We start from the raw sequence: 22,488 nt of genomic DNA, 5'->3' as shown, positions 1-22,488 counted from the left end.
TTTGTGGGGGGGTTTTAAACATCCAAATAATGCTCTCTTTACTCTAGCAGTAAATGCCCCACTGTATCCCTTAATGGTCAAGCTGAAGTTGGCTAGAGAGATAGAGAAATTGGTTATTGGTCTCCTGTTAAGTGGGCATTTAATGCTGCCCACTATCCAGTATTTCCTCCTAGTCGGTCACCCGTTCTGTTCTTTACTTCTCCCAAACCTCCAACTTGCTAAGTTCAGCTGATGACCTTGCTTCTTGAGAATAGATGACAAGAGAACCTCATAAATGCCTATTATTTCTACACTGCCATCTGTGCATGTGTTTCTCACTTTTTCTGCCTTCCCTGTTGTAACTGGGTGAATTGTGCAAGGACAAGCATCAGATTCCACCTTCTCTTGCCTAGTCAAGTTCTTGGCTCCACCACTTGTCACCTTATCAATATTCCTTCTACAAGTTCTATCAGCATACAACCAAATCCTCTGCCCTTCCAGATATCCCCCTATTCAAATCCCTTATAGCAAAGTTCAAAAGAGTTAACCATATTTCTTGTATTTAATTTTACTTGAATCTGCTGCAGCCACTCTAAGGAAACTGTTGCCGTCAAGATTACCAGATGTCATTGCTAAGTCCAGTGGTTCATTCTTGGCCTTCATTTTACTTGATCTCTGTTAGTGACATTTGACGGTCGATTTTCCCTGTATTTCTTAACTGTCTTCTAGAATTGCACCTCGGTTTTTCCTCCCATGTTGCTGGCTACTCTCCTTTGCTAGTTTGTTTCAGGCCTTAGTGTTGGAGAGCCCTAGGGCTTAGTCCCTGGACGTTTGCCAATACTCTTTCTAGGTATTCTTACTCAATTTCTTGGTTTTAAATAAACTGTCAGATTTTTACTTCTAATCTGTACCTTTCTTTGAACTCCAGGTTTGCCTATCCAACTCCCTACTTGATACCTTCATTGGATGTCAGTGAGGCATTTAACATGTTTGAAATGGTGTTCCTGAGCTCAACAATTTTACCCACCCTTCTGTTTTAGACCAGAGTCCTCTGTGGTCATCCTTGACCATTCACAGTTCATTCAAAATATATCTGGAATCTAACCAGTTCTTACTACCTCTGTTGCTATCACTTTGGAGCAAGTCATTACCAACCTGGATTTTTATTGCTTACCTGGTCTCCCTGTGTCATCGTGTCCCTGTCTGTCCCCCTGCCCACACACTTTGTGGAAGTTTATTTTAGATGGTCAGTTCACCCAGAAGGTCTCGTGATCTTGCCTCTGACCTGTCTCTTAACTACCACTTCCCTTACTCTTCTAGCCAGACTGTCCTGGACAAGCTAGGAACATTCTTACTGTAGGGCTTTGGCACTTGTTTTTCCTGTGCTTGGAACACTCTTCACTTAGATGGCCACAGTGCTTGCTCTTTTACCTCTTAAGTCAGACCCTGCTGATCGGTTCATTTTATTAAAAACCCTGTCCTTCAGTCCTTGTTTTCCCTGTTGTTTTTTTTTCTATAGTTTCACTTGTGGCTACTAGAAAAATTCCATGTGGACAGGCTTTTTGTTTTATTTTTTGGTCCAGCTCACTGATGACAGGGGCTTCCTTTTCAGGGTAGAAAGAAATTGGGTCAATAGCGTGGTCGTTGACGGTGGGGACCAGGAATTGAGTTACATAAGTGGTGGTTTTCTTGATGGGGGGCATCATTTAGTCAGATGATACTGCGAGTCAAGCTCTCATCTGCTACATCTCTGAATAGGGCTTGGCATGGTTCTCTTTTAGAAGGGTTCATTTGAAAATGCTTTCAAAAAGAATGTGTTTACTTTTTAAAAAATGGTTTGGCTTGTTTGATGATTGATAAAATCAAGTTACTTTCCCATAGGCCAACGTGAAGGAGTTTTAACATCCATCTAATAAAAAATACTATAAGAGGTAATTCTTAAGTTTCCCATTTAATATCTTACATATTTAATACATAGATATTAAGTATTAACAGGTGGCTTTTCTCTCCTTGATTCTTTCCACCCAGAACAATTTATCTTGGTCTTTCACAGGAAAATTTCTGTAACCAGGGATACAAATTTTGAATCTTTTGAAAATGATATTGAAGACCTTTATGTTAAGGCATGACTGAAATAGGTAGCAAAACTAACACTTGATTTGAAATTGGCTTTTGCTTCTTTAATGTGTACATTTCAGCAGCACCACTAATTTGAGAGTGCTCATGTGGGGAGAAAAGATACTAGGGGGAGTATCCTAGATTATTAGGATGAGCCTAATGTAATTATACAAGTTCTTAAATGTGGAAGTGTGAGGCCAAAGAGGAGGTTGGGATAATGCGATGTGAAGACTGCCCGATGTTGTTGGCTTTGAGGATGGAGAAAGGGCCAGGGGCCAAGGGAAGTGAGTAGCCTCTAAAAGCTGGAAAATGCAAAGAAGTTCTCAGTGACATGTTGACTGATAGAATGTCCCATCATTATCCCACATTGCATGCATAAGTCTCAAAATAACACCACCACCAATATAATTACTGAGAACAGTTTTAAAACTTTTTGGCATATGGCCCACTATATTTTTACAGTACTGTGTTAACACTGCTTGAGCACATGGTCAGAACTTACATTCTCCCTCTTAGCCCTTGTGTAGTCTCAGTGCTACAAGTTCTTAATGCCCACTTCCAGTCCTTAAGTTCTGTGCTCTAGTTTTTTTGGTTGAAGCTTGTTCTCTGGTTGATTGCTCAGGAAGTTCATTTTCTGCCTTCTTGTATGTTGAATACAGTTGGTTATTTGCTTTATATCTGAAAGTCACTTTTATTGGATCTAAAATCCTCAGTTCGCTCTTTGAGCACCTTAAGTATACCACTCCTATTTTCTTCTGGCAATAAAGGATCGCTAATGAAAGTCTGAGGATAATTAATTTTCCTTCCTTTACAAGTCACTTTCTGGTTTTGGCTAAAAACCCAAAGAATTTTTTGTTTCTTTGAAATCGAATAATTTTGTAAAATGAGTTTTGGTAATAGTCTGATTGAATAGTCTCAGGTATGCAGTACAGGCATACCTTGGAGATACTGTGGGTTTGGTTCCAGACCACCTCAATAAAGTGAATATCACAGCAGAGAGTTTTGGGAATTTTTTTGGTTTCCCAGCGCATATAAGAGTTGTGTTTACCCTATACTGTGGTCCATTAAGTGTGCAATGGCATTGTCTTAAAGTGTATATAACTTAATTTAAAAATACTTTATTGCAAAAAAAAAATACTTTATTGCTAAAAAATGCTAACCATCATATGAATCTTCAGTGAGTCATTTTTTTGCTGGTAGAGGGTTTGAAATATTGCAAGAATTGCCAAAATGTGACACAGACGGGAAGTGAGCAAATGCTGTTGGAAAAATGATGCCGGTAGAACTGCTTGGTGCAAAGCGTGGTCAAACCAAGGAATGTACGCTCTTCATGTATAGTTTCAAAAACTTTTGGGGGGGGGGTAAAATTTTCCTAAATTATAGTTTTTGGCATTTGTTCTATTTCCTTTTTTTTTTTAAATTTATTTAATTTTGGCTGAGTTGGGTCTTCATTGCTATGCGCAGGCTTTCTCTAATTGCGGCCAGCGGGGGCTACTCTTTGTTGCGGTGCACGGGCTTCTCTTGTTGCGGAGCACGGGCTCTAGGCGCGCGGACTTCAGTAGTTGTGGCTCACGGGCTCTAAAGCGCAGGCTCAGTAGTTGTGGCTCACGGGCTTAGTTGCTCTGCAGCATGTGGGATCTTCCCGACCAGGGATCGAACCCACATCCCCTGCATTGGGAGGCGGACTGTCAGTCACTGCGCCACCAGGGAAGTCCCTCTTGACTTGTTTTTAACAGGACCTTTGCCTATAATCTTCTGGCAGCTGTTGTAGTCCCTAACCATCCATGTGATAAATTCCTTGGGCTGTATCTCTGTAAGATGCGTTGGCCAGTTACTGCTCATGGAATAAATCTGGCCAGTTTCTGTTTTGAATGGCTTTCAATTTTTATATGGCTGAAAAAAGTTAAAATATTTCCCTACATGTGAAGATTATGTGAAATTCAGATTCCAGTATCCACAAGTAAAGTTTTATTGGAAGACGGCCACATTCATTCATCTTCATGTATTGTCAGTTGCTGCTTTTGCACTACAGTGGCAGAGTTGAGTAGTTGTGACCATTTGTGGTACCCTCATCACTTTGCACTACACTGCAAATCGCAGTGACTTAACTCCACGTTTTGAATGCCACATCTATGACCTGTGTAAGAACATATCCTCAAAGATGTAATACATAAAATCTCATTACACATCAGCATTAACAGGTGAATCAATTTTTTTCTTGCATGTACAGATGAATCTTTAAAAAAATAGCACTTGAAATAAATTAAAAGGGAAAACCATCAAGTGTTCAAATTGTGAAGAAATAGTTGAAAACCTAGACTCCAAGCTGCCAGGTGAATTGATTTAATGATGGAGGATCACTAACTTTGAACCCTAATTAGGTGAAATGTTATACTCCACCCCAAAAGAAAGATCTGTATTACAGAAAAAAATTTACTCAGTAATCATCATAGTTTGACTTCATTAATAGAAGTTTTATAGAGATTTGTTTCCTCTCTTTATGCTTACGTAATATCCTCAATTTTGCCTCTTGGCCGTTTACAGAAAAAGCTTACTGGCACATGCTGAAAATAAGGAAATAAAGCATTCAAATCCCATGGATAGGGTTTCAGCAAAACTCACAATGAAGAAAAAATTTTTTTATTTATAAAATATTTTATTAGTATGTACGTGTGAGGTCCTCTGGGCCAGTCCAGTTATTACACTTCCATTGCTAAACGTGAGATTGACTGAAAGGAGGCCTGACTCCTTGTTGGATGCTTTGGGTATTGGAGACCTTCCCGGTCAAGTAAAAATAGTGTTTTCTGGAATGCGCCAGCCTCAGAAACACTTAGAAAACTGTCTCCCACCCCATTACCTGAAGCATAGCTGCTGCCTCAAAGGGACCCTCACTTCACAGAGACCCTTAAGTACCTGGACCTGAATCACCAGTGGCTCAGCTAAGTTAAAAGCCAATGGTGTCCACTGTGCTGCTGTGGCTGTCCAACCTCAGCGCCAGCTATGCAGAGCTAAAGTGAATGTGGTGGTTCACTGCTCAGTGAGCTGACCTCGAGGCTGTTTTCGTAGATCTGGTCATGAACAGTCACCTTTGCTTACTCTTGGGCCTGCCACTTGCAAGACTCTTCAGGCAGATTAAAACACCCCTTTTAAAGGCCGTATGTTGTGGGAACAAATTGTGCCTGCTGGTTGGACCCTCTGGGTCACTCATGTAGATGCCTGTGGTAAAGGCCAGTTCTCTGATACGACCTAGTAAAATCAAGGTGCTGATCAAGCTTGCGCCACCCAGACTGCCCTCACACATGGCTACATGTCCACCATCATGGGCTGTGCACACAGTAAAGAACTTTTCCTCGTGCATGGCAGACTCCTGCCAAAAGTCAGCCCATTTGTCTTGAGGTAGTTGAGGCCATATCACATAGACTACTGATGGACTAACTACACCGGTCCTTTGGTCACCTTTCAGGGTGGCTGATGGTGCCTCAGCACTGTTGACACACTTTTAGGTTACAGTGTTGCTGTCCCAGTCGGATCAGCTGACTTTGGTCACATGACTGCAGCCCTTCAAGCTAATATGTCATATGTGTCATGTTCTTAGTTCTGGACCACTTGCGATCTAGCAGTGCAGCACTTGTTACAAAGGCCACCTGGCAATGAGCCCATAGGGTATTTGATGGCTATTTCACAGCTGCCTACCATCCACGGATATCTAGCACTGTTGAGCTTTAAAAAGGCTTCTGACTCTGTCACCCTCACCTCCTGTACTACATACCTGACTGGGTCACAGAATATGGCAATCCCCAAAAAAGGATCATCTCATCTTGGCTGCCTCCTGGATGATAATCAGGACAGAAGGTCTAGGTCAAAGTAGGGATAACTGGAGAAAATAGGAAATTATAGGTACAGATTTTGTGGCAGTGGAGGGAAGACAACAACCATGGCACCTGGGAAGAAAACAACTTAGATCCCAGGGAAGGGGAACAGTTAATGCACACTTTGACCCCTAGGTCATCATTTCTCAACCTTGGGCCTATTGGTATTTTAGGCTGGATAATTCGTAGTTGTGAGGGACTGTCCTGTGCATTGTGGGACATTTCGCAGTATCACTGGCCTCTACCCACTAGATGCCAGTAGCACCTTTCCCCAAGTTGTGACAAAAATGTTTTCAGACATTGCCACATGTCCCCCATGGGGCAAAATTTCCCCCAGTTGAGAACCACTACTTTTCATCCAAAACTGCTACCTGAATCAAGTGGCAGTTGCAGCTAACAGTCTGACTTGCTACTGACTTGTCATTTCTGTCCATGTGCTATGTAAACAGGAAAATTCATATAGACGTGGTTGGTCCTGAACTATTCTGTGCCTGGTGCCATCAACAACAGCAGCTTCCAAATGCAAACGAGTACAAATGTACAAACACAGAACAACACAATCTTGATTCAGTCTGGCTGATCACATGCTTTTTTAAAACAACTGAAATATAGTTGATATGCTAGTTTCAGGAGCATTACATAGTGATTGGCATTTGCATATATTATGAAACAATCACCACAATAAGTTACTGAACTATCTATTCTGAAAGTTATTACAGTATTGACCATATTCCTTATGCTGTACATATATCCTCATGGCTTATTTACTTTATACCTGGAGGTTTGTACCCCTTAGTCCCCTTCACCTATTCTCCCCCATCCCTGGCAACCACAGAAAACTAGTTTGTTCTCTGTATCTAAGTCTTTTTGTTGTTTCTTAGATTACACTTAAAAGTGAGATCATATATTTATCTGACTTATTTCACTTAGCATAATACCCTCTAAATCCATCCATGTTGTCACAAATAGCAAGTTTTTTTTGATGTCTAACTAATATTCCATTGTATGTATATACCACATCTATATCCATTCACCTATTGTAAAAATGCTGCAGTGAACACTGGTGAATATATCTTTTCAAATTAGTAAATACCCAGAAGTGAAATTGCTGGATCATATGCTAGTTCTGTCTTCAATTTTTTGAGGAAACTTGATACTGTTTTCATAGTCACTGCACCCATTGACAATCCCACCAGCAATGCACAAGGGTTTCCTTTTCTTCATATGCCAGATACTTGTTATTTGTTGTCTTTTTTGATGATAGCTATTCTGACAGGTGTGAAGTGTGCTTTTGATATGCATTTCCCTGACAGGGATGCTGAGCATTTTTTCATGTGTCTGTTGGCCATCTGTATGTCTTCTTTGGAAAAATGTCTACTCAGATCCTCTGCCCATTTAAAAATGGGCTTTTTTTTTTTTTTTAATGTTGAGTTGTATGAGTTCTGTGTATATTTTGGATATTAACCCCTTATTGAATATATTATTTGAAAATACACTTTCCCATTCAGTAGGCTGGCTTTTTGTTTTGTTGATGATTTCCTCTGCTGTGCGAAAGCTTTGTAGTTTGATGTTGTCCCATTTGTTTATTTTGGCCTTCATTTCCCTTCCCTGAGAAGATAGATCCAAAAAAATATTGCTAAGACCAATGTCAAAGAGCATACTGCCTATGTTTTCTTCTAAGAGGAGTTTTATGGTTTCAGATCTTACATTTAGGTCTTTAATCCATTTTGAATTTATTTTTGTAGATGGTATGAGGAAGTAGTCCAGTTTGATTCTTTTGCATGTCCCTGTCCAGTTCTCCAGACATTATTATTGACGAGGCTGTCTTTTCCCCATTGTATATTCTTGCCTCCTTTGTCATAGATTAATTGCCCATTTAAGTGTGGGTTTATTTCTGGGCTCTCTATTCTGTTCCATTGATCTATGTGTCTGTTTTTGTGCCACTACCATGCTGTTTTGAATGACTGTAGCTTTGTAATTAGTTTGAAATCAGGGAGTGTGATACCTCCAGCTTTGTCCTTTCTCTAGATTGCTTTGACTACTCAGGGTCTTTTGTGTTTCTATACAGATTTTAGAATTATTTGTTCTAGCTCTGTGAAAAATGCCTTTGGTATTTTGATAGGGATTGCACTGAATCTGTAGATTGTCTTGGGTTGTATGGTCATTTTAACAATATGAATTCTTCCAATCCATGTGCATGGTGTATCTTTCAATTTGTTTGTGTTGTCATTTTCTTTCATCAGTGTCTTATAGTTTTTAGAGTGTAAGTCTTTTACTTCTTTGGTTAGATTTATTCCTAGGTAATTTCTTTTGATGTAATTGTAAATGGGATTGTTTTCTTAATTTCTCTTTGTGGTAGTTCATTATTCATGTATAGAAATGCAACAGATTTCTGTATATTAATTTTGTATCTTGCAACTTTACTGAATTTATTTATTAGTTCTAACACATTTTTGGTTGCATCTTTATGATTTTCCATATAGAATCATGTCACCTGCACACAGTTTTACTTTTTCCTTTCTAAGTTGGATTTTTGTTTCTTTTTTTTTTTTTTTTGGTCTGATTGCTGTGGCTGGGATTTTCAATACTGTGTTGAATAAAAGTGGTGAGAGTGAGCCTCCTTGTCTTGTTCCTGATCTTAGAGGAAATGCTTTCAGTTTCTCACCTTTGTATGATGTTGGCTGTCAGTTTGTCATAGATCGCCTATATTATGTTGGGGTGCATTCCCTCTATACCCACTTTGTGGACAGTGTTTATCATAAATGGATGTTGAGTTTTGTTAAAAGCTTTTTCTGCATCTATTGAGATTATCATGATTTTTATTCTTCAGTTTGTTAATGTGTATCACATTGACTGATTCGTGGGATAAATCCCACTTGATCATGGTATATGATCCTTTTAATGTGTTGTTAAATTTGGTTTGCTAATCTTTTGTTGAGGATTTTTGCATCTATGATATTGGCCTGTAATTTTCTTTTTTTGTGTGTCTTTGGTTTTGGTATCCAGGTGGTGCTGGCCTCATAGAATGAGTTCAGAGCCATTCTTTCCTTTTCAACTTTTTGGAATACTTTGAGAAGGTTAAGCATTAACTCTTCTTTAAATGTTTGGTAGAATTAACCTGTAAAGCCATCTGGTCCTGGACTTGTTTTCTTGGGAGGTTTTTTTTTTTTTTAATTATTGATTCAATTTCATTACTGGCAATTGGTCTGTTCATATTTTCTATTTCTTCCTGATTCATTCTTGGGAGGTTGTATGTTTCTAGGAACTTATCCATTTCTTGTAGGTTGTCCATTTTAGTGGCATGTAATTGATGTAGTAGTATCTTATGATCCTTTGTATTTGTGTTCTCTTCAAAGAATCAGCACTTAGTTTTATTGTTTTTTTAACTCTGTTTCATTTGCTTCCACTCTTACCTTGATGATTTCTTTCCTTCCATTAACTTTTGGGTTTTTTTGTTCTTCTTTTCCTAGTTCCTTTAGGTATAAGGTTAGGTTGTTTGAGATTTTTCTTGTTTCCTATGGTAGGCTTGTATTGCTATAAATATCTCGCTTAGAACTGCTTTTGCTGCATCCCATAGGTCTTGGATTGTGTTTCCATTTTTATTTGTTTCCAGGTATTTTTTTATTTCCTCATTGATTTCTTCAGTTGTTTAGTAGTATGTTGTTTAGTCTGCACGTGTTTGTGTTTTTTTGCATTTTTTCTTGCAGTTGATTTCTAGTCTCATACCTTTGTGCTCAGAAAGGGTGCTTGGTATTATTTCAGTTTTCTTAAATTTATTGAGACTTGTTTTGTGGCCTATCCTGGAGAATATTCCATGTCAGGTGAAGAGAATTCTATTTTTGGATGAAATGTTTTGTAGATATCTATTAATTCCATCTGGTCTTATGTGTTATTTAAGGTCAGTGTTGCCTTTATTGATTTTCTGTCTGGATGATCTGCCCATTGATATAAGTGGGGTATTAAAGTCCCCTACTATTATTGTATTACTGTCAGTTTCTCCCTGTATGTTAATATTTGTTTTATGTATTTAGGTGCTCCTATGTTGGATGCATATATATTTACAATTGTTATATTTTCTTGTTGGATTGACCCCTTTATCATTACATACTGCCCTTCTTTGTCTCTTGTTACAGTCTTTGTTTTGAAGTCTATTTTGTCTGATGTAAGTATTGCTCCCCCAGCTTTCTTTTCATTTGCACAGAATCTTTTTTCATCCCTTCACTTTCAGTCTGTGTGTCTTTAGACATGAAGTGAGTCTGTTTTTTTGGCTGTGCCACACAGTATGCAGGATCTTAGTCCCCTGACCAGGGATCAAACCTGTGCCCCCTGCAGTGGAAGTGCAGAGCCCTAAGCAGGGAAGTCCCTGAAGTGAGTCTCTTGTAGGCAGCATATATATGTGTTTTATTTTTTTGAGTTTTAAAAAAATCTAATCAGCCACTCTGTCTCCTGGTTGGAACATTTAGTTCACTTACATTTAATGTAATTATTGATAGATATGTACTTACTGCCATTCCGTTAATTGTTTTGGGGTTGTTTTTGTAGTTCTTTTTTGTTCCTTGTTTTGCTCTCTTCAATTGTGATTTGATGACTGTATTTACTGTTATGTTTGCATTCCTTTCTCTTTTGTGTATGTGTATCTATTTTAGGTTTTTCGTTTGTGGTTACCACGAGGTGTGTATGTGTGTGCATAAATTTATGATCTCTTATGTTTGAACACATTCTAACCACCCTACATTTTTACTCCCCACCACATTTAATATTTTTGATGTCATATTTCACGTATTTTTGTTTTGTGTATCCCTAACTACTTATTATGGATATAGATGATTTTTCTACTTTTGTCTTTTAATCTTTCTACTAGCTTTGTAAGTGTTGATCTACTACCTTCACTGTTTTGCCTTTACTGATGAGATTTTTCCCTTCATAATTTTCATTTTCTAGTTGTGGCCTTTTCTACTTAGAGAAGTCCCTTTAACATTTCTTGTAAAGCTGGTTTAGTTGTGCTGAACTCTTGGCTTTTGCTTGTCTGTAAAAGTTTCTCTCTCCTTCAAATGTGAATGAGAACCTTGCTCGGTAGAGCATGCTTGGTTGTAGGGGTTTTCTTTTCATCACTTTGAATATATCGTGCCACTCCCTTCCGGCCTATGATTGTGATATTCCTCCTGTTTGTGGGTCATCAACCCAGGGTGTGGGTCCTGACTATACTGAGTTTACACCCCTCATACCCATCTTGTTGGATTCCTTCTTTATGTCTTTAGTTGTGGAAAATCTTTTCTGCTAGTCTTTAGGTTGTCTGCATAGATAGTTGCTCTGTAAGTAATTGTAATTTTGGTGTGTCTGTGGGAGGAGGCAAGTTCAGGCCTGATGGTAGTAGTCCTTATTGCTAAATACTAAAGAAAAAAAGCTTACTTTCTGCAGCTGATCACCAGCTTGAGTGATTTGGGTCCTGGCTTTGTGGGGAACATCAGTGTGAGGAGTCTGCTCAGCAGCTCTATTTGTGAATGTGTATCTCTCAAATAGAATATGATATAGAGGCCATCTATTCTCATCCAGCAGGGATAGCCTGACACACATGCATAGGGGCAGTCGTCCCACTTGGTAGGTAGTCTTACAGATGCACAGTGTCTTGGTGCCCTGTTTTCTGTTGCTCTCTGACCTTGCCCCCAGTTCCCTCATTGCAGTGGACAACCAGGCTTTTTCATAGCCCAGCCAGGCCCCTCTGGCCAGCAAGGATGCAGGCCTCTGCCTGCTCCCCCGCATTCCTCTTCCCTAGAGTGCTCTGGATGTACAGAATAATCGGATACTTTATTCATCACCACAGTTATCTCTTAAAAGCTTTGACGTTCTATATGTCTAAAGAGAAGACACCACTGTTTCCCTAGCATAATCTTAGGCATAGTACTGCACTGAAGAGTTAGCCACATCTCTAAGGCTCTTTTGAATTAACAACTCTGCTCTAAAGCTGCTGGCCACATGGGGGCCTGAGAAACAATGTGGTGGGCCTCAGTGATCCTTTGAGTCTGAGCTCTATCAATCAATCATCTATTAAAAACCTGGATATGATTGGAGAGATAAATGTAGTTGTTTCTTTATTTTAACTGTAAAGAACTAAATGTGGGCCAATATTTTTGTATTAAGAGATTGTCAGTCAATTCCTGTTAAAAGAGGACAGGTAACTGGCAGGTAAGTCTCCTTTTCTGAATAATGAATTTGAGTCATTACTTTGCCTGAAAAAAGTTTCATTGAGTTATTGCCTAATTTGTAGTATTTGTAGATAAATAAACAGTCCATGGTGTACATACAATTACAATTCCTTTAAAAATCCAAAATGTGTCCCAGACTCTGAAATATCAATTTATTGGCGTAAGTAGTTGAGCTGATCTATTAGACTCCAAAATACTAAAATAATGTTTTGTGCTACATGTGTATGAAAACCTCAGTTTAAGATTGATTGCTTTGCTGTTGCCAAGAGCACAGCTCTGTAGACACGGATCTTTTCAAGATCTGATGTTCCAAGCATTCAGATTATTTCCTATTAAACTAAAAAAGGAATCCCCATTAATGGATCAGTCCATGTTTGAGTTTCTAGGTAACATCAATATGAATTGCCTATATAAAACTGAGAAGCCAAGCACGAATCTTCTTTTTTTTTAATTGCCTTTTTTTTTTTTTTAATTGGCTGTGTTGGGTCTTTGTTGCTGCACACGGGCTTTCTCTAGTTGCAGTGAGCGGCGGCTACTCTTTGCTGCTGTGCGTGTGTTTCTCATTGCGGTGACTTCTCTTGTGGAGCACGGGCTGTAGGCTTGCAGGCTCAGTAGTTGTGGTGCACGGGCTTAGTTGCTCTGCGGCATGTGGGATCTTCCCAGACCAGGGCTTAAACCCACGTCCCCTGCATTGGCAGGCAGATTCTTAACCACTGCACCACCAGGGAAGCCCCTTCTTTTCTTCTTGAAAGGAATAAATTCAAGGCTTTGTTCTCTGCAATTCATTCTAATCATAACTATTATATTTGAGAAGTTACAACTTTTTACAATAAAACAAATCAGTTCTGCTTGTTTAACTGTTAAAGAGAAATGTATCACTTCAGCAAAACAAATATAAAAAGTACTGAATCGGGAATTAGTAGAGCTAGGTTTTGCTTTAGCTTTGCCATACCTTTATGACCTTAGGCAAATCATTTAACCTCTGCAGGTTGAGCTCTGATCCTCAGACTTTTCTGTGGTTCAACAGGATGAGGTTGCAGTTAGGTGAAAGGCCCCTAGATGGTGATGTTGTTCTGAGTTAGGCTTTGTATTCCCCACCCTCTGTAACTACAGTGAAATAAAAAGGAGTAGGTTAGAAAATTATTTCCTATTTAGGTCTGAAAAATTCACTGTTAAGCATTCGTTTAAAATGGCATTCAAAATGGCACTGAATTATGAATTATATGGTCCATGTACATCTGACATTAATTAAAAAGAATAAACCATTAATGATTATACCAAATATCCCCTTATAATTAGCCTATATCATCACTATTTCTCTGTGTATATTTATCTAAGCTTAAGAAGCTGAACAAAAACTATAAACAATTATTGTTAAGAGTACTGATGGGGCTTCCCTGGTGGCGCAGTGGTTGAGAGTCTGCCTGCTGATGCAGGGGACACGGGTTCGTGCCCCGGTCTGGGAAGATCCCACATGCCGCGGAGCGGCTGGGCCCGTAAGCCATGGCCGCTGAGCCTGCGCGTCCAGAGCCTGTGCTCTGCAATCAGGAGAGGCCACAACAGTGAGAGGCCCGCATACAGCAAAAAAAAAAAAAAAAAAAAAGACCACTGATACATAACAAACCCTATAGAAAAATATATTTTGTTATTTTCAAATGCCATTTCTAAAATTTTGATAAATGTACTGATTTGTTTTTTCATTATGAATGTTTCAGACTATTAAAAACCTGTGATTTCCATGAGCACAAATGACAGCCATATAAGCAAGGGCATCTTTTAAAGAAATCTGCTGTCTTTTAGTGTTCAAAAGGGTAAGAATAATATATTAAATGACTTCTCTAGTTTTAACCCACCAAAGAAAAAGGATTTGGAGATTCTAGTTTGAGGAGGATTGGATGAACAACATTAGGTTTTCAACTAAAATTCCTGCAAGGAACAAGAATACATTTCTATTTCTTTACTATGAAATTCACTGAGTATAAAAATCATGTTCAGTCAATATACAGAATAAGAAAGTACCTATGAAGGGGCTTCCCTGGTGACGCAGTGGTTAAGAATCCGCCTGCCAATGCAAGGGTCACGGGTTTGATCCCTGGTCCAGGAAGATCCACATGCCACAGAGCAACTAAGCCCGTGCGCCACAACTACTGAGCCTGTGCTCTGGAGCCCACGAGCCACAACTACTGAAGTCTGCGCACCTAGAGCCTGTGCTCCGCAACAAGAGAAGCCACCGCAATGAGAAGCCCGTGCACCACAACAAACAGTAGCCCCTGCTCGCCGGAACTAGAGAAAGCCCGTGCACAGCAATGAAGACCCAACGCAGCTAAAAATAAAATTAATTAATTAATTTTTAAAAAAGTACCTATGAAAAACCTACACCATGCTACATTTTTACTTCTTGTCAGTTGAGTAGGTAATAAATGGCAAGCAAAAAATGTAGCATGAGGGAGTGGAAGACAAAAAACTGCAAATTTTCTTTCAATAAACATTTTTGTTAATAAAGAGGAAAGATATTGGAGCATATTGGATCCAAGATAGTATCGCTATTACATGAAAGTTAGCCAGCCAGCCAACCAGTCAACCAACCAAAAAACCTCTATTGAGCCTATATGGTGCAAAGGCCTGTAGATATAAGATACCAACTCCATTCTCAAAAACCTCAGTCTAATATGTATGAGAAAAGGACTTTGAAAAGTTCAGTTCGGTTTATTATAGTGTCAAGTAGATTTACAACTATTGCACTTATCATTCTGCTGACAGAGGCCAAAATTTAAAAGGAGTATTTTTCTCCAATAAAGCTAAGTTTTCATGATCTTTGATACAAGATGTTAAAATTACACAGGCAAAGAAATATACCTCATGTCCTATCCCAGACACTACCCCCCACTTCTCACTTTCCTGCTGTTGTACACAAGCTTGCTGCAAATAGGAATCTAGTTGGGATAATATGCCTTAAGCCATCCATTTCTTATGAAATAACTTGAGTGAAATTTGACCAGTTTTCTTTATACTGTTCTCTTTACCCAAAACATGTAGAACAAACAGCTCCCATATTCCAAAATCAATTTTAACCATATACTGGGAAATGAACTTTAATCAAAGACAGAGTAAATATCTCCTCCCTTACAGAACCGCCCCGTGGTGTTCACATGATGGTTTCACCACTTACTGCCTAAATTTGAATTCAGACAGTGGAAACAAAAACAAAAGCTAAAAAATGGCCCAGCATATGAAACTCTTCTCAAAAATGGAAGAAAGTTATGAACATAGTTGGGAAAGTGTTTTCCATTTCCAATGAAACTCTATTCCATTGATCAGAAGATTGTCTTTGACCTATTTGGCTTTAGCCCATAAACTGTAATTGATTCAGTGTTGCAAGGAACCACTTTTATCTTAAGCCTGGAATGCATAACAATGGATAGCAGGAAAGTGGTTTTTTATTTACTCTAATAACTGTGCAGGGAAGAGCTGGAGAAAAAAGAAAACAACCCCAAAAGTATCAGCCTTCAGATTCTCTCAGATTATTTTTCACTCTGATTATATTTGGAAGAATAAGCTGGGGGTTTGGCATTGTTTTCCATCTTAAGAGTTGCTCTGTATTCTGAGATATATGTGATTCATAATGTACCACTATAACAAGACAGTTTTATGTATTACTGGGGTAACTCAAAGAAAATGAATTTTTCTTTGGGTACCAGTAATTGTCAAAAGAATGATTGCAGATTCAGAAAATGTGCTTATAATAACCCTGTTAACATAAAGTATACACAGAGGAAAGAAATTAAGTACTGTAGGTATGTGGAAGGGTTAGTTATATTAGCAAGGCATTTCAGGATGGTTTTGGTTCTTTTGACTAAGATACATCAAATTTCAACCCCTTTCAAACACTGGGACAAAGGGGAAACACCTGCTGCCACAGGAGCATGTGGTGACTGAGCTGATTCACCATGTGCTCACAAAGGCTCCCACCAGTCAGTGAACTACCCTCTCCTGGAGCAAGGCTTTGCTCCAATAATAAGGATAATGCGCTCAAGCTGTTAGAATTAATTTGAATATCAATAATGAAATTTAGGTTACCAACCATGGCCTGACAGTTACAGCATGTAGAATAACAAGTGTCCTCTTTTAAAACTAAAGTAGAAAATGAAGAAGCACAGTTAATTTACTTGTGCTGATGAACACAGAGGTCCAAGTGCAACTTCTGCTTCCAAGTGTCCTGCTGCCCTGTCACCAGACGCTCTCCCGGGGGGAGGGTCTGCCTGCCTTGCTAATCCTGCTTGATGTCCTCCTTGGTAGAAATGTGCTCATGGGTTTCTGTGCGCACGTTTCTACTGTGAATGAAAGCTAACTACAAAATCAGATGTTTTCTGCTTTCAGAAATTTCTAGTATACCATGTACAGCATAGATATTTCTTTCAGTTTAAAAAAATAGTGCAAAAACATATCTGATAGTCAAAGTGATAGTTCAAGTGAGTTCTTGTGCCAAGGAACACAGTCAAGCTTCACCTTTAGCCAACTTGTAAAACCTGAATGTAGGTTCTGGGAAATATTCCAGATTTTCCCATCAATTCTCCACTCATCCAGTCATCATCTACAGATTCCAGCTCTGTTATTATGTCTCCAGCCTGTAAGAAGACAGGAATTGAAAACACTTATTAGTTCCTATTGAGGATAGGCATGGTAAGCAGCCCACCTGGAGAGGCATGTACATCTCCTCTTTATATAACTCATTTATCTTGATTTGCCGAGAGGATTAAACAATGTACCACAAAGATGATCTAACCCTAATGATGCCATTAGCTTGTATGCTCTTCTCCTCAGAGCGCATTCCTTTGCCATTGTCACCCTTGTTGCACTTTTATTTTCCTGGTTGTATTTTGTGCCCCCCAAATTCACCACTCTTAATCTAAAATTCTTCTTTAATAAATAAAAATACCAGCTATCCTGTATATAAAAATTTTTTTCCCCATCTAACAATTATTTATCGAGTACCCACTATGTGTCAGACACTATTCTGGGCACTATGGATACAGCAAAGAGTAAAGACCTTATTGTAGAGTTGGGAGATGAATAAGCCAGCAGAGGAGGAGAGAAAGTGTGGGCTGCCATCTCATTAGGGCAGCCAGGTGACACTTAAAGCAAAGACCTGAAGATGAGGGAGCGAGCCACATGTTTACTGTACGCCTTGTCCTTTTCTGTGTACTTCATGGGAATTAACTCATTTATTTTTATTTTTTAACAAACTAAGAATAGTGGAAATTAATTCATTTAAACAACAATGCAGTCCTAGAAGTGGGTACTATTATTATCCCCATTTTTGAGAAATATTTTTATAGATTTCCCTATTTTAAAGACAAGGAAACTGAAGGTCAGATTACGTGACTTGCTCAGTGTTGCATGTCTAGTGGTAGAGACAGAATTCAAATCTAGTGTGATTCCAGTGCCTGTATTGCTAACTATTAGGCATGAGGTCACCACGTTCTACAGTAGACCTTTTTACTTAGAAAGGTTTTTACTGCAATTGCCTTTTCTCAACATCCTGAGCACTTTGTACTCTATATTAATTCTTCCACATAATGGTATTCTCCTCTACCATTTGGTTTATTCCATTTCTCCACGGCCTCAATATCAAATTTGCATTCTTTCCTGTGTTAAAGAGCTTCACCCTGACTCAGCACATGATTTATCCTCATCAGGTTAGTCAAAGGGGTTGTGTATCTTATTCGAGTATGAATTATAATTCCTCAGTTTCAAAAATTATGTCTTCCTCTGTTATATCCTGAAACTATTTTGTTCTTTATGGTTTCTAACTGTTGCTTAGAATCTGGGTTTAGGATTCTATAATGGTCCAAGATGACCCTGGCTACTTTTAAGAATATCTTTATCAGGCTAAATGGATTTATTTGTAGTCCTAGGACATTGCCCTTTGGAAAACTGGTTTGATTTAAGGCCTTTCTTAAGGGAAAATGCTGACTATCCCATGTCATTAATTCACCTTGCTAAAAATCTGTAAAAATTCTGGCATTCTAAGTTTCTGTTACAAGTAAGTTCCTTCCACTTCCTAAACTATAACATAATTACTGACTAAAACTATTTTTCTTAGCTCTGGTCTATACATACATACCATGTCAGTTTTCTGAGGGCTAGGACAATTTTAAAAAAGTTTTATTTACTAATATTCTGTGGATATTTAATAAAATATTAATGATCAACAACTCTGAAAGTGGTGCAGAATCCCTTAACTAAAAAACTCTAGAACTATCTTGCTTACAGCCAGGCATTTGTAAAATGAAGACAACCTATTTTCTGGATGATACTGTGAATTCTGTTACATTGACATAACCTAAATGAAGGCCAAAATAATATCCAAAAAGTCTGAATCCAGAGTGTTCACTTGCAGTAACATTTTATGTAAAGATAAAAGGAATTAATTTTGAGCCACTGACTCTCAAGATTGACAAGGACTAGGGCAAGTTTCCAAACATTTGGATTTTATGGGCCAAGAAATTAAAAAGAAACTGATACAGGGTTACCAGTTATAATTGTGCATAAGAAATCTATTTCATTTACTAATAATATTTTATAATAGAAATGACATTTTAATATGAAAAAGAAGAAATTCTCAGAATAAAACTATCACAAAATAGAAAAGTTAGCAACCTGATATATCTAGGCATGCCTCCCCTTCTCCATGGCTCCCCTAAAGCCTGCACATACCCAATATCACTGTTTTCCTCATTTTGTTGCAGACAGGTGAAAACCTTGTTTGGGTACCCACTGTCTTAAGTCTCATCTTGTCCAATCACTCGGGGATACTTTAATTCCATCTATGGCATCCCTGCCTCTGAGTATCTCCGATAATGGAGAATTTCCCACTGTCTGACACAGGCTCTTCTGACAGCAATGACTTACTAAAGCCACCCTCCTTCCTCTGGACCAATCCCAAAGTACTACCCTGGGTGCTTCCCTCTGACCATGGTCGAACTGTGGACTGCGGAAACAGGATCATGGAAGTACTCTTTTTACTTTAAAAAAATAAATGGTACTTCCTTGATGAAGTAAGATTAAGATTAGATTTTAGGCTTCTAAAAAAAAACTTCCGCAAAGTACCTTAACCTTTTGGGATCATTTCCCTAAAGTCTAGTCAGTGTCTTTGTGGACAAGACTCCGGTGTCTTATGAGGCACTGCTGCAGAGGCCAGCTGTAGTCGGTGCCACCTGATTTCTCCACTGGTTTCAAAGACATGACAGGAGCAGGCTGCAAGGGCCATGTAGAGGCTCATCCTTTACTAGGGCTACCGATGAAACCTCCAACATTAGTGAGGTCACATGTTATAAGGCCAAGGAATAAGGAATTTGGTAGGCGACTGTGGTGCTATGGATATCAATAAGGCTTTCTTTAAGTACCTAAATGCCTTGCTGATAATTTACATTTGCCCTATTCACTTTCTCTAATCTCATCCTTTAGAATGAGGGTCTGAGATCTGTTCATTCTTGACTAATGATCAATACTCCACCCAAATGTTCCACCCTTCAGTGGAAGACATTTCAAAATTTATAGCTGCTTAATACAATTAAAAAAAGATACACATTCTGACCTTGAAGGAAAGCTCGTCTTCATTCTCCCCATGGAAATCATACAAGGCTTTGGCCTTCCTCTCCTTCAGTGCTAAAGCAGCCATACTTTTAGCCTGAGCTGTGAAGACACCAAAAATTCAAATATATAGAAAGACACTGGACTAAAATACAAATCGAACATTTTAAGAAACCCCCTTGTCATTCCCAGGACATAATTTCAATTAATTTTGAATTTACTTAACTTGCAAAAAAGATGAAGGATGCTGTCTTAGCAGGAAAAAAATTATACAAAATATATTAATATTTAGGAGACAAAATTAGCCATTATTATTATTATTTATTTATTTATTTTTTTGCGGTACACGGGCCTCTCACTGTTGTGGCCTCTCCCATTGCGGAGCACACGCTCCGGATGCGCAGGCTTAGCGGCCATGGCTCACGGGCCCAGTCGCTCCACGGCATGTGGGATCTTCCCGGACCGGGGCACGAACCCGTATCCCCTGCATTGGCAGGCGGATTCTCAACCACTGCGCCACCAGGGAAGCCCTAGCCATGATTAATTGAAGGCATTTTAAAATCTTTTTTCCCCATAACTTCAACAAATTATATGAAGAAAGTGTGCATAACTTTATGAATCAACTTGCAAATGTAGGCAAACAACTTAAATTGAACATGGCCAGAGGGAAACGGAATATGTATCATTTCAAAGGTCTCACGCTCCCCTTAGAGGGTAAGGGCCTTCCTTGCAGCTGTCGCACCTGGGCAGGGCCGCACGAAGACTGCGGGGAAGATGCCCTCCCTGTCGCGCAGTCTGCCCTTGTACCAGTCGGAGTCCACACGTTCCACGATCAGGATCTGGTCTCCCCTCTTGAAGGACAAGTCGTCACTGGTTTCCGCTGTGAAACTGTGAAGAGCTTCGCACCATTCTGCAGAAAGACTGTTCTCCTGTTACAAATCAGAAGTTTGGTAAGAAATGTGAGATTTTATTTGAGATTAATTTCTACAAAGCTTAAAAAGTGGTGGAAAAAAAGCTAAGGGGTCATAAGATTTCAAAGCCTGAAGGCCACTTTAAATCACTCAATACCTTATGTCACTATTGAGTTTCAGAAATAAAAGTTGCCAATAACTTTTTTCTTAAAATAGAATTCTAAATGACAGATGTGATAAAATTTGTGACTTTCTGCTTTCAAGGGCTATATAATGCTTAAGTAAAAATTTTTTCTAATTATTTTCTATGACATTAGTTACATTAAAATTAGATAAAAGCTTGCAATATTTGTGTATAGTATTTATGACACTATGAAAACATTCTGGCAAAGCATATAATTTTCAGTGAGGATCATCTTTATCTAAATTAGGAAGGATCAGAATGGGCAGTCTGTTAATTCCCAGATCTCTACATGGTTCAGAGGCTATCAGATTCCATGGCACAGGACTTCATTAGTTCACACTTTTAATTTTTTTTTTGTTTGTTTTGGCTGCATTGGGTCTTCGTTGCTGCACACAGGCTTTCTCTAGTTGCAGTGAGCAGGGGCTACTCTTCGTTGCAGTGCACGGGCTTCTCATTGCGGTAGCTTCTCGTTGCAGCGCATGGGCTCTAGGAGCTCAGGCTTCAGTAGTTGCAGCACGCGGGCCCTAGAGCACGCAGGCTTCCGTAGTTGTGGCGCACGGGCTTAGTTGCTCCACGGCATGTGGGATCTTCCCAGACCAGGGATTGAACCCGTGTCCCCTGCATTGGCAGGCAGATTCTTAACCACTGTGCCACCAGAGAAGTCCCCACACTTTTAATTTTATGAGGTATAGTTAGCTCCAAGGCTGGCAGGATAATCACCCAGATATGCTGGGCTAGTGTGACGGAATGCTCCAACAGGAATGCTTTTACTGCAAACACATCAGAAGAAGGTTCTGCCCTGTGAAGAGGCATCACTGCCAAGTCACGATGGGAGCCCTATGTTGAAGAAGCCCAAGCAGAGAGGCAAGGATAACACTAAGAGCAGAGGCTTGGAGCCCGCCAGTCAGGTCTGCCACCTCCTAGCTGACACTGGGCAAGAAGCTTCTCTACTCTGAGCCTCAGCTTCATCTTAGGGTTGCTTTTGGGATCAAATGAGGTAATGCGTGTAGAATGCTTAGCACAGTGCCTGGTACATCTTGAGTTCTCATCAACTGATGGCTTGAAAGAAAAACGAAAAATTAAACAAAAACCCCTAACCCTACCGCCTTGTTCCTGTACTTGGGTAACCAACCCTAAAGAACGGTACTTGTCACTCCCAAGGAATACAGGGAACCATGTGAACATTTCCTTTTGGAGAACTGTAGTCCCTTTCTTTCCTGTTTGACTTTAGCAGTGGGGGGAAGATGAAAGAATTGAGAGACACACAGCCTAATTACCACTGACATTTTGACGAACAATGACCCCATCAGGCTCACTCTTCTAAAATATCACAAAAAACAATGGGAAGTCACCCACATTCCTATTAAGTTTAAACACTTCTGAAGCCATGTTATTCAGTGTAAAAATTTTAATCCATTTTTTTCTCTCTCCCATTATAAAAATAATACAAATGTTCCTAAACATTTGGCAGTTTGGAAATATACGAAGAATGGGAAAAACACCCAACCACCTATAATCTCACTACCTAAGGGCAACTGAATGGTAACAAACACATTTCCTCATAGTCTTTTTTATGCTATATATTCAACTTCCCTATAATACATGTTTTCCTCCCATGCCATTTATTTTAC

General features: G+C 39.1%; 1 protein-coding gene across 1 annotated transcript in view; it reads right to left on the bottom strand.

Moving 5' to 3' along the window:
* Nucleotides 1-1,922: 1,922 nt before the first annotated feature.
* SH3D19 (SH3 domain containing 19) overlaps nucleotides 1,923-22,488 on the bottom strand; it is a 181,865-nt gene continuing 161,299 nt past the window's right edge. Inside the window, exons 19-22 of the mRNA XM_079707671.1 lie at nucleotides 20,505-20,691; nucleotides 19,767-19,864; nucleotides 16,676-16,794; nucleotides 1,923-2,040 (exon numbers count right to left, since the gene is read on the bottom strand). Of these exons, the coding sequence (XP_079563797.1) occupies nucleotides 16,678-16,794; nucleotides 19,767-19,864; nucleotides 20,505-20,691 (402 nt within the window). The 3' untranslated portion in view covers nucleotides 1,923-2,040; nucleotides 16,676-16,677. The remainder of the gene's footprint in view (nucleotides 2,041-16,675; nucleotides 16,795-19,766; nucleotides 19,865-20,504; nucleotides 20,692-22,488) is intronic.

The sequence above is a fragment of the Hyperoodon ampullatus genome, assembly GCF_949752795.1.
Source record: "Hyperoodon ampullatus genome assembly, chromosome: 1".
Lineage (NCBI taxonomy): Eukaryota > Metazoa > Chordata > Mammalia > Artiodactyla > Ziphiidae > Hyperoodon > Hyperoodon ampullatus.
Note: the sequence above shows the minus strand (reverse complement) of the source record. Positions and strands in the feature narration are given on the sequence as shown.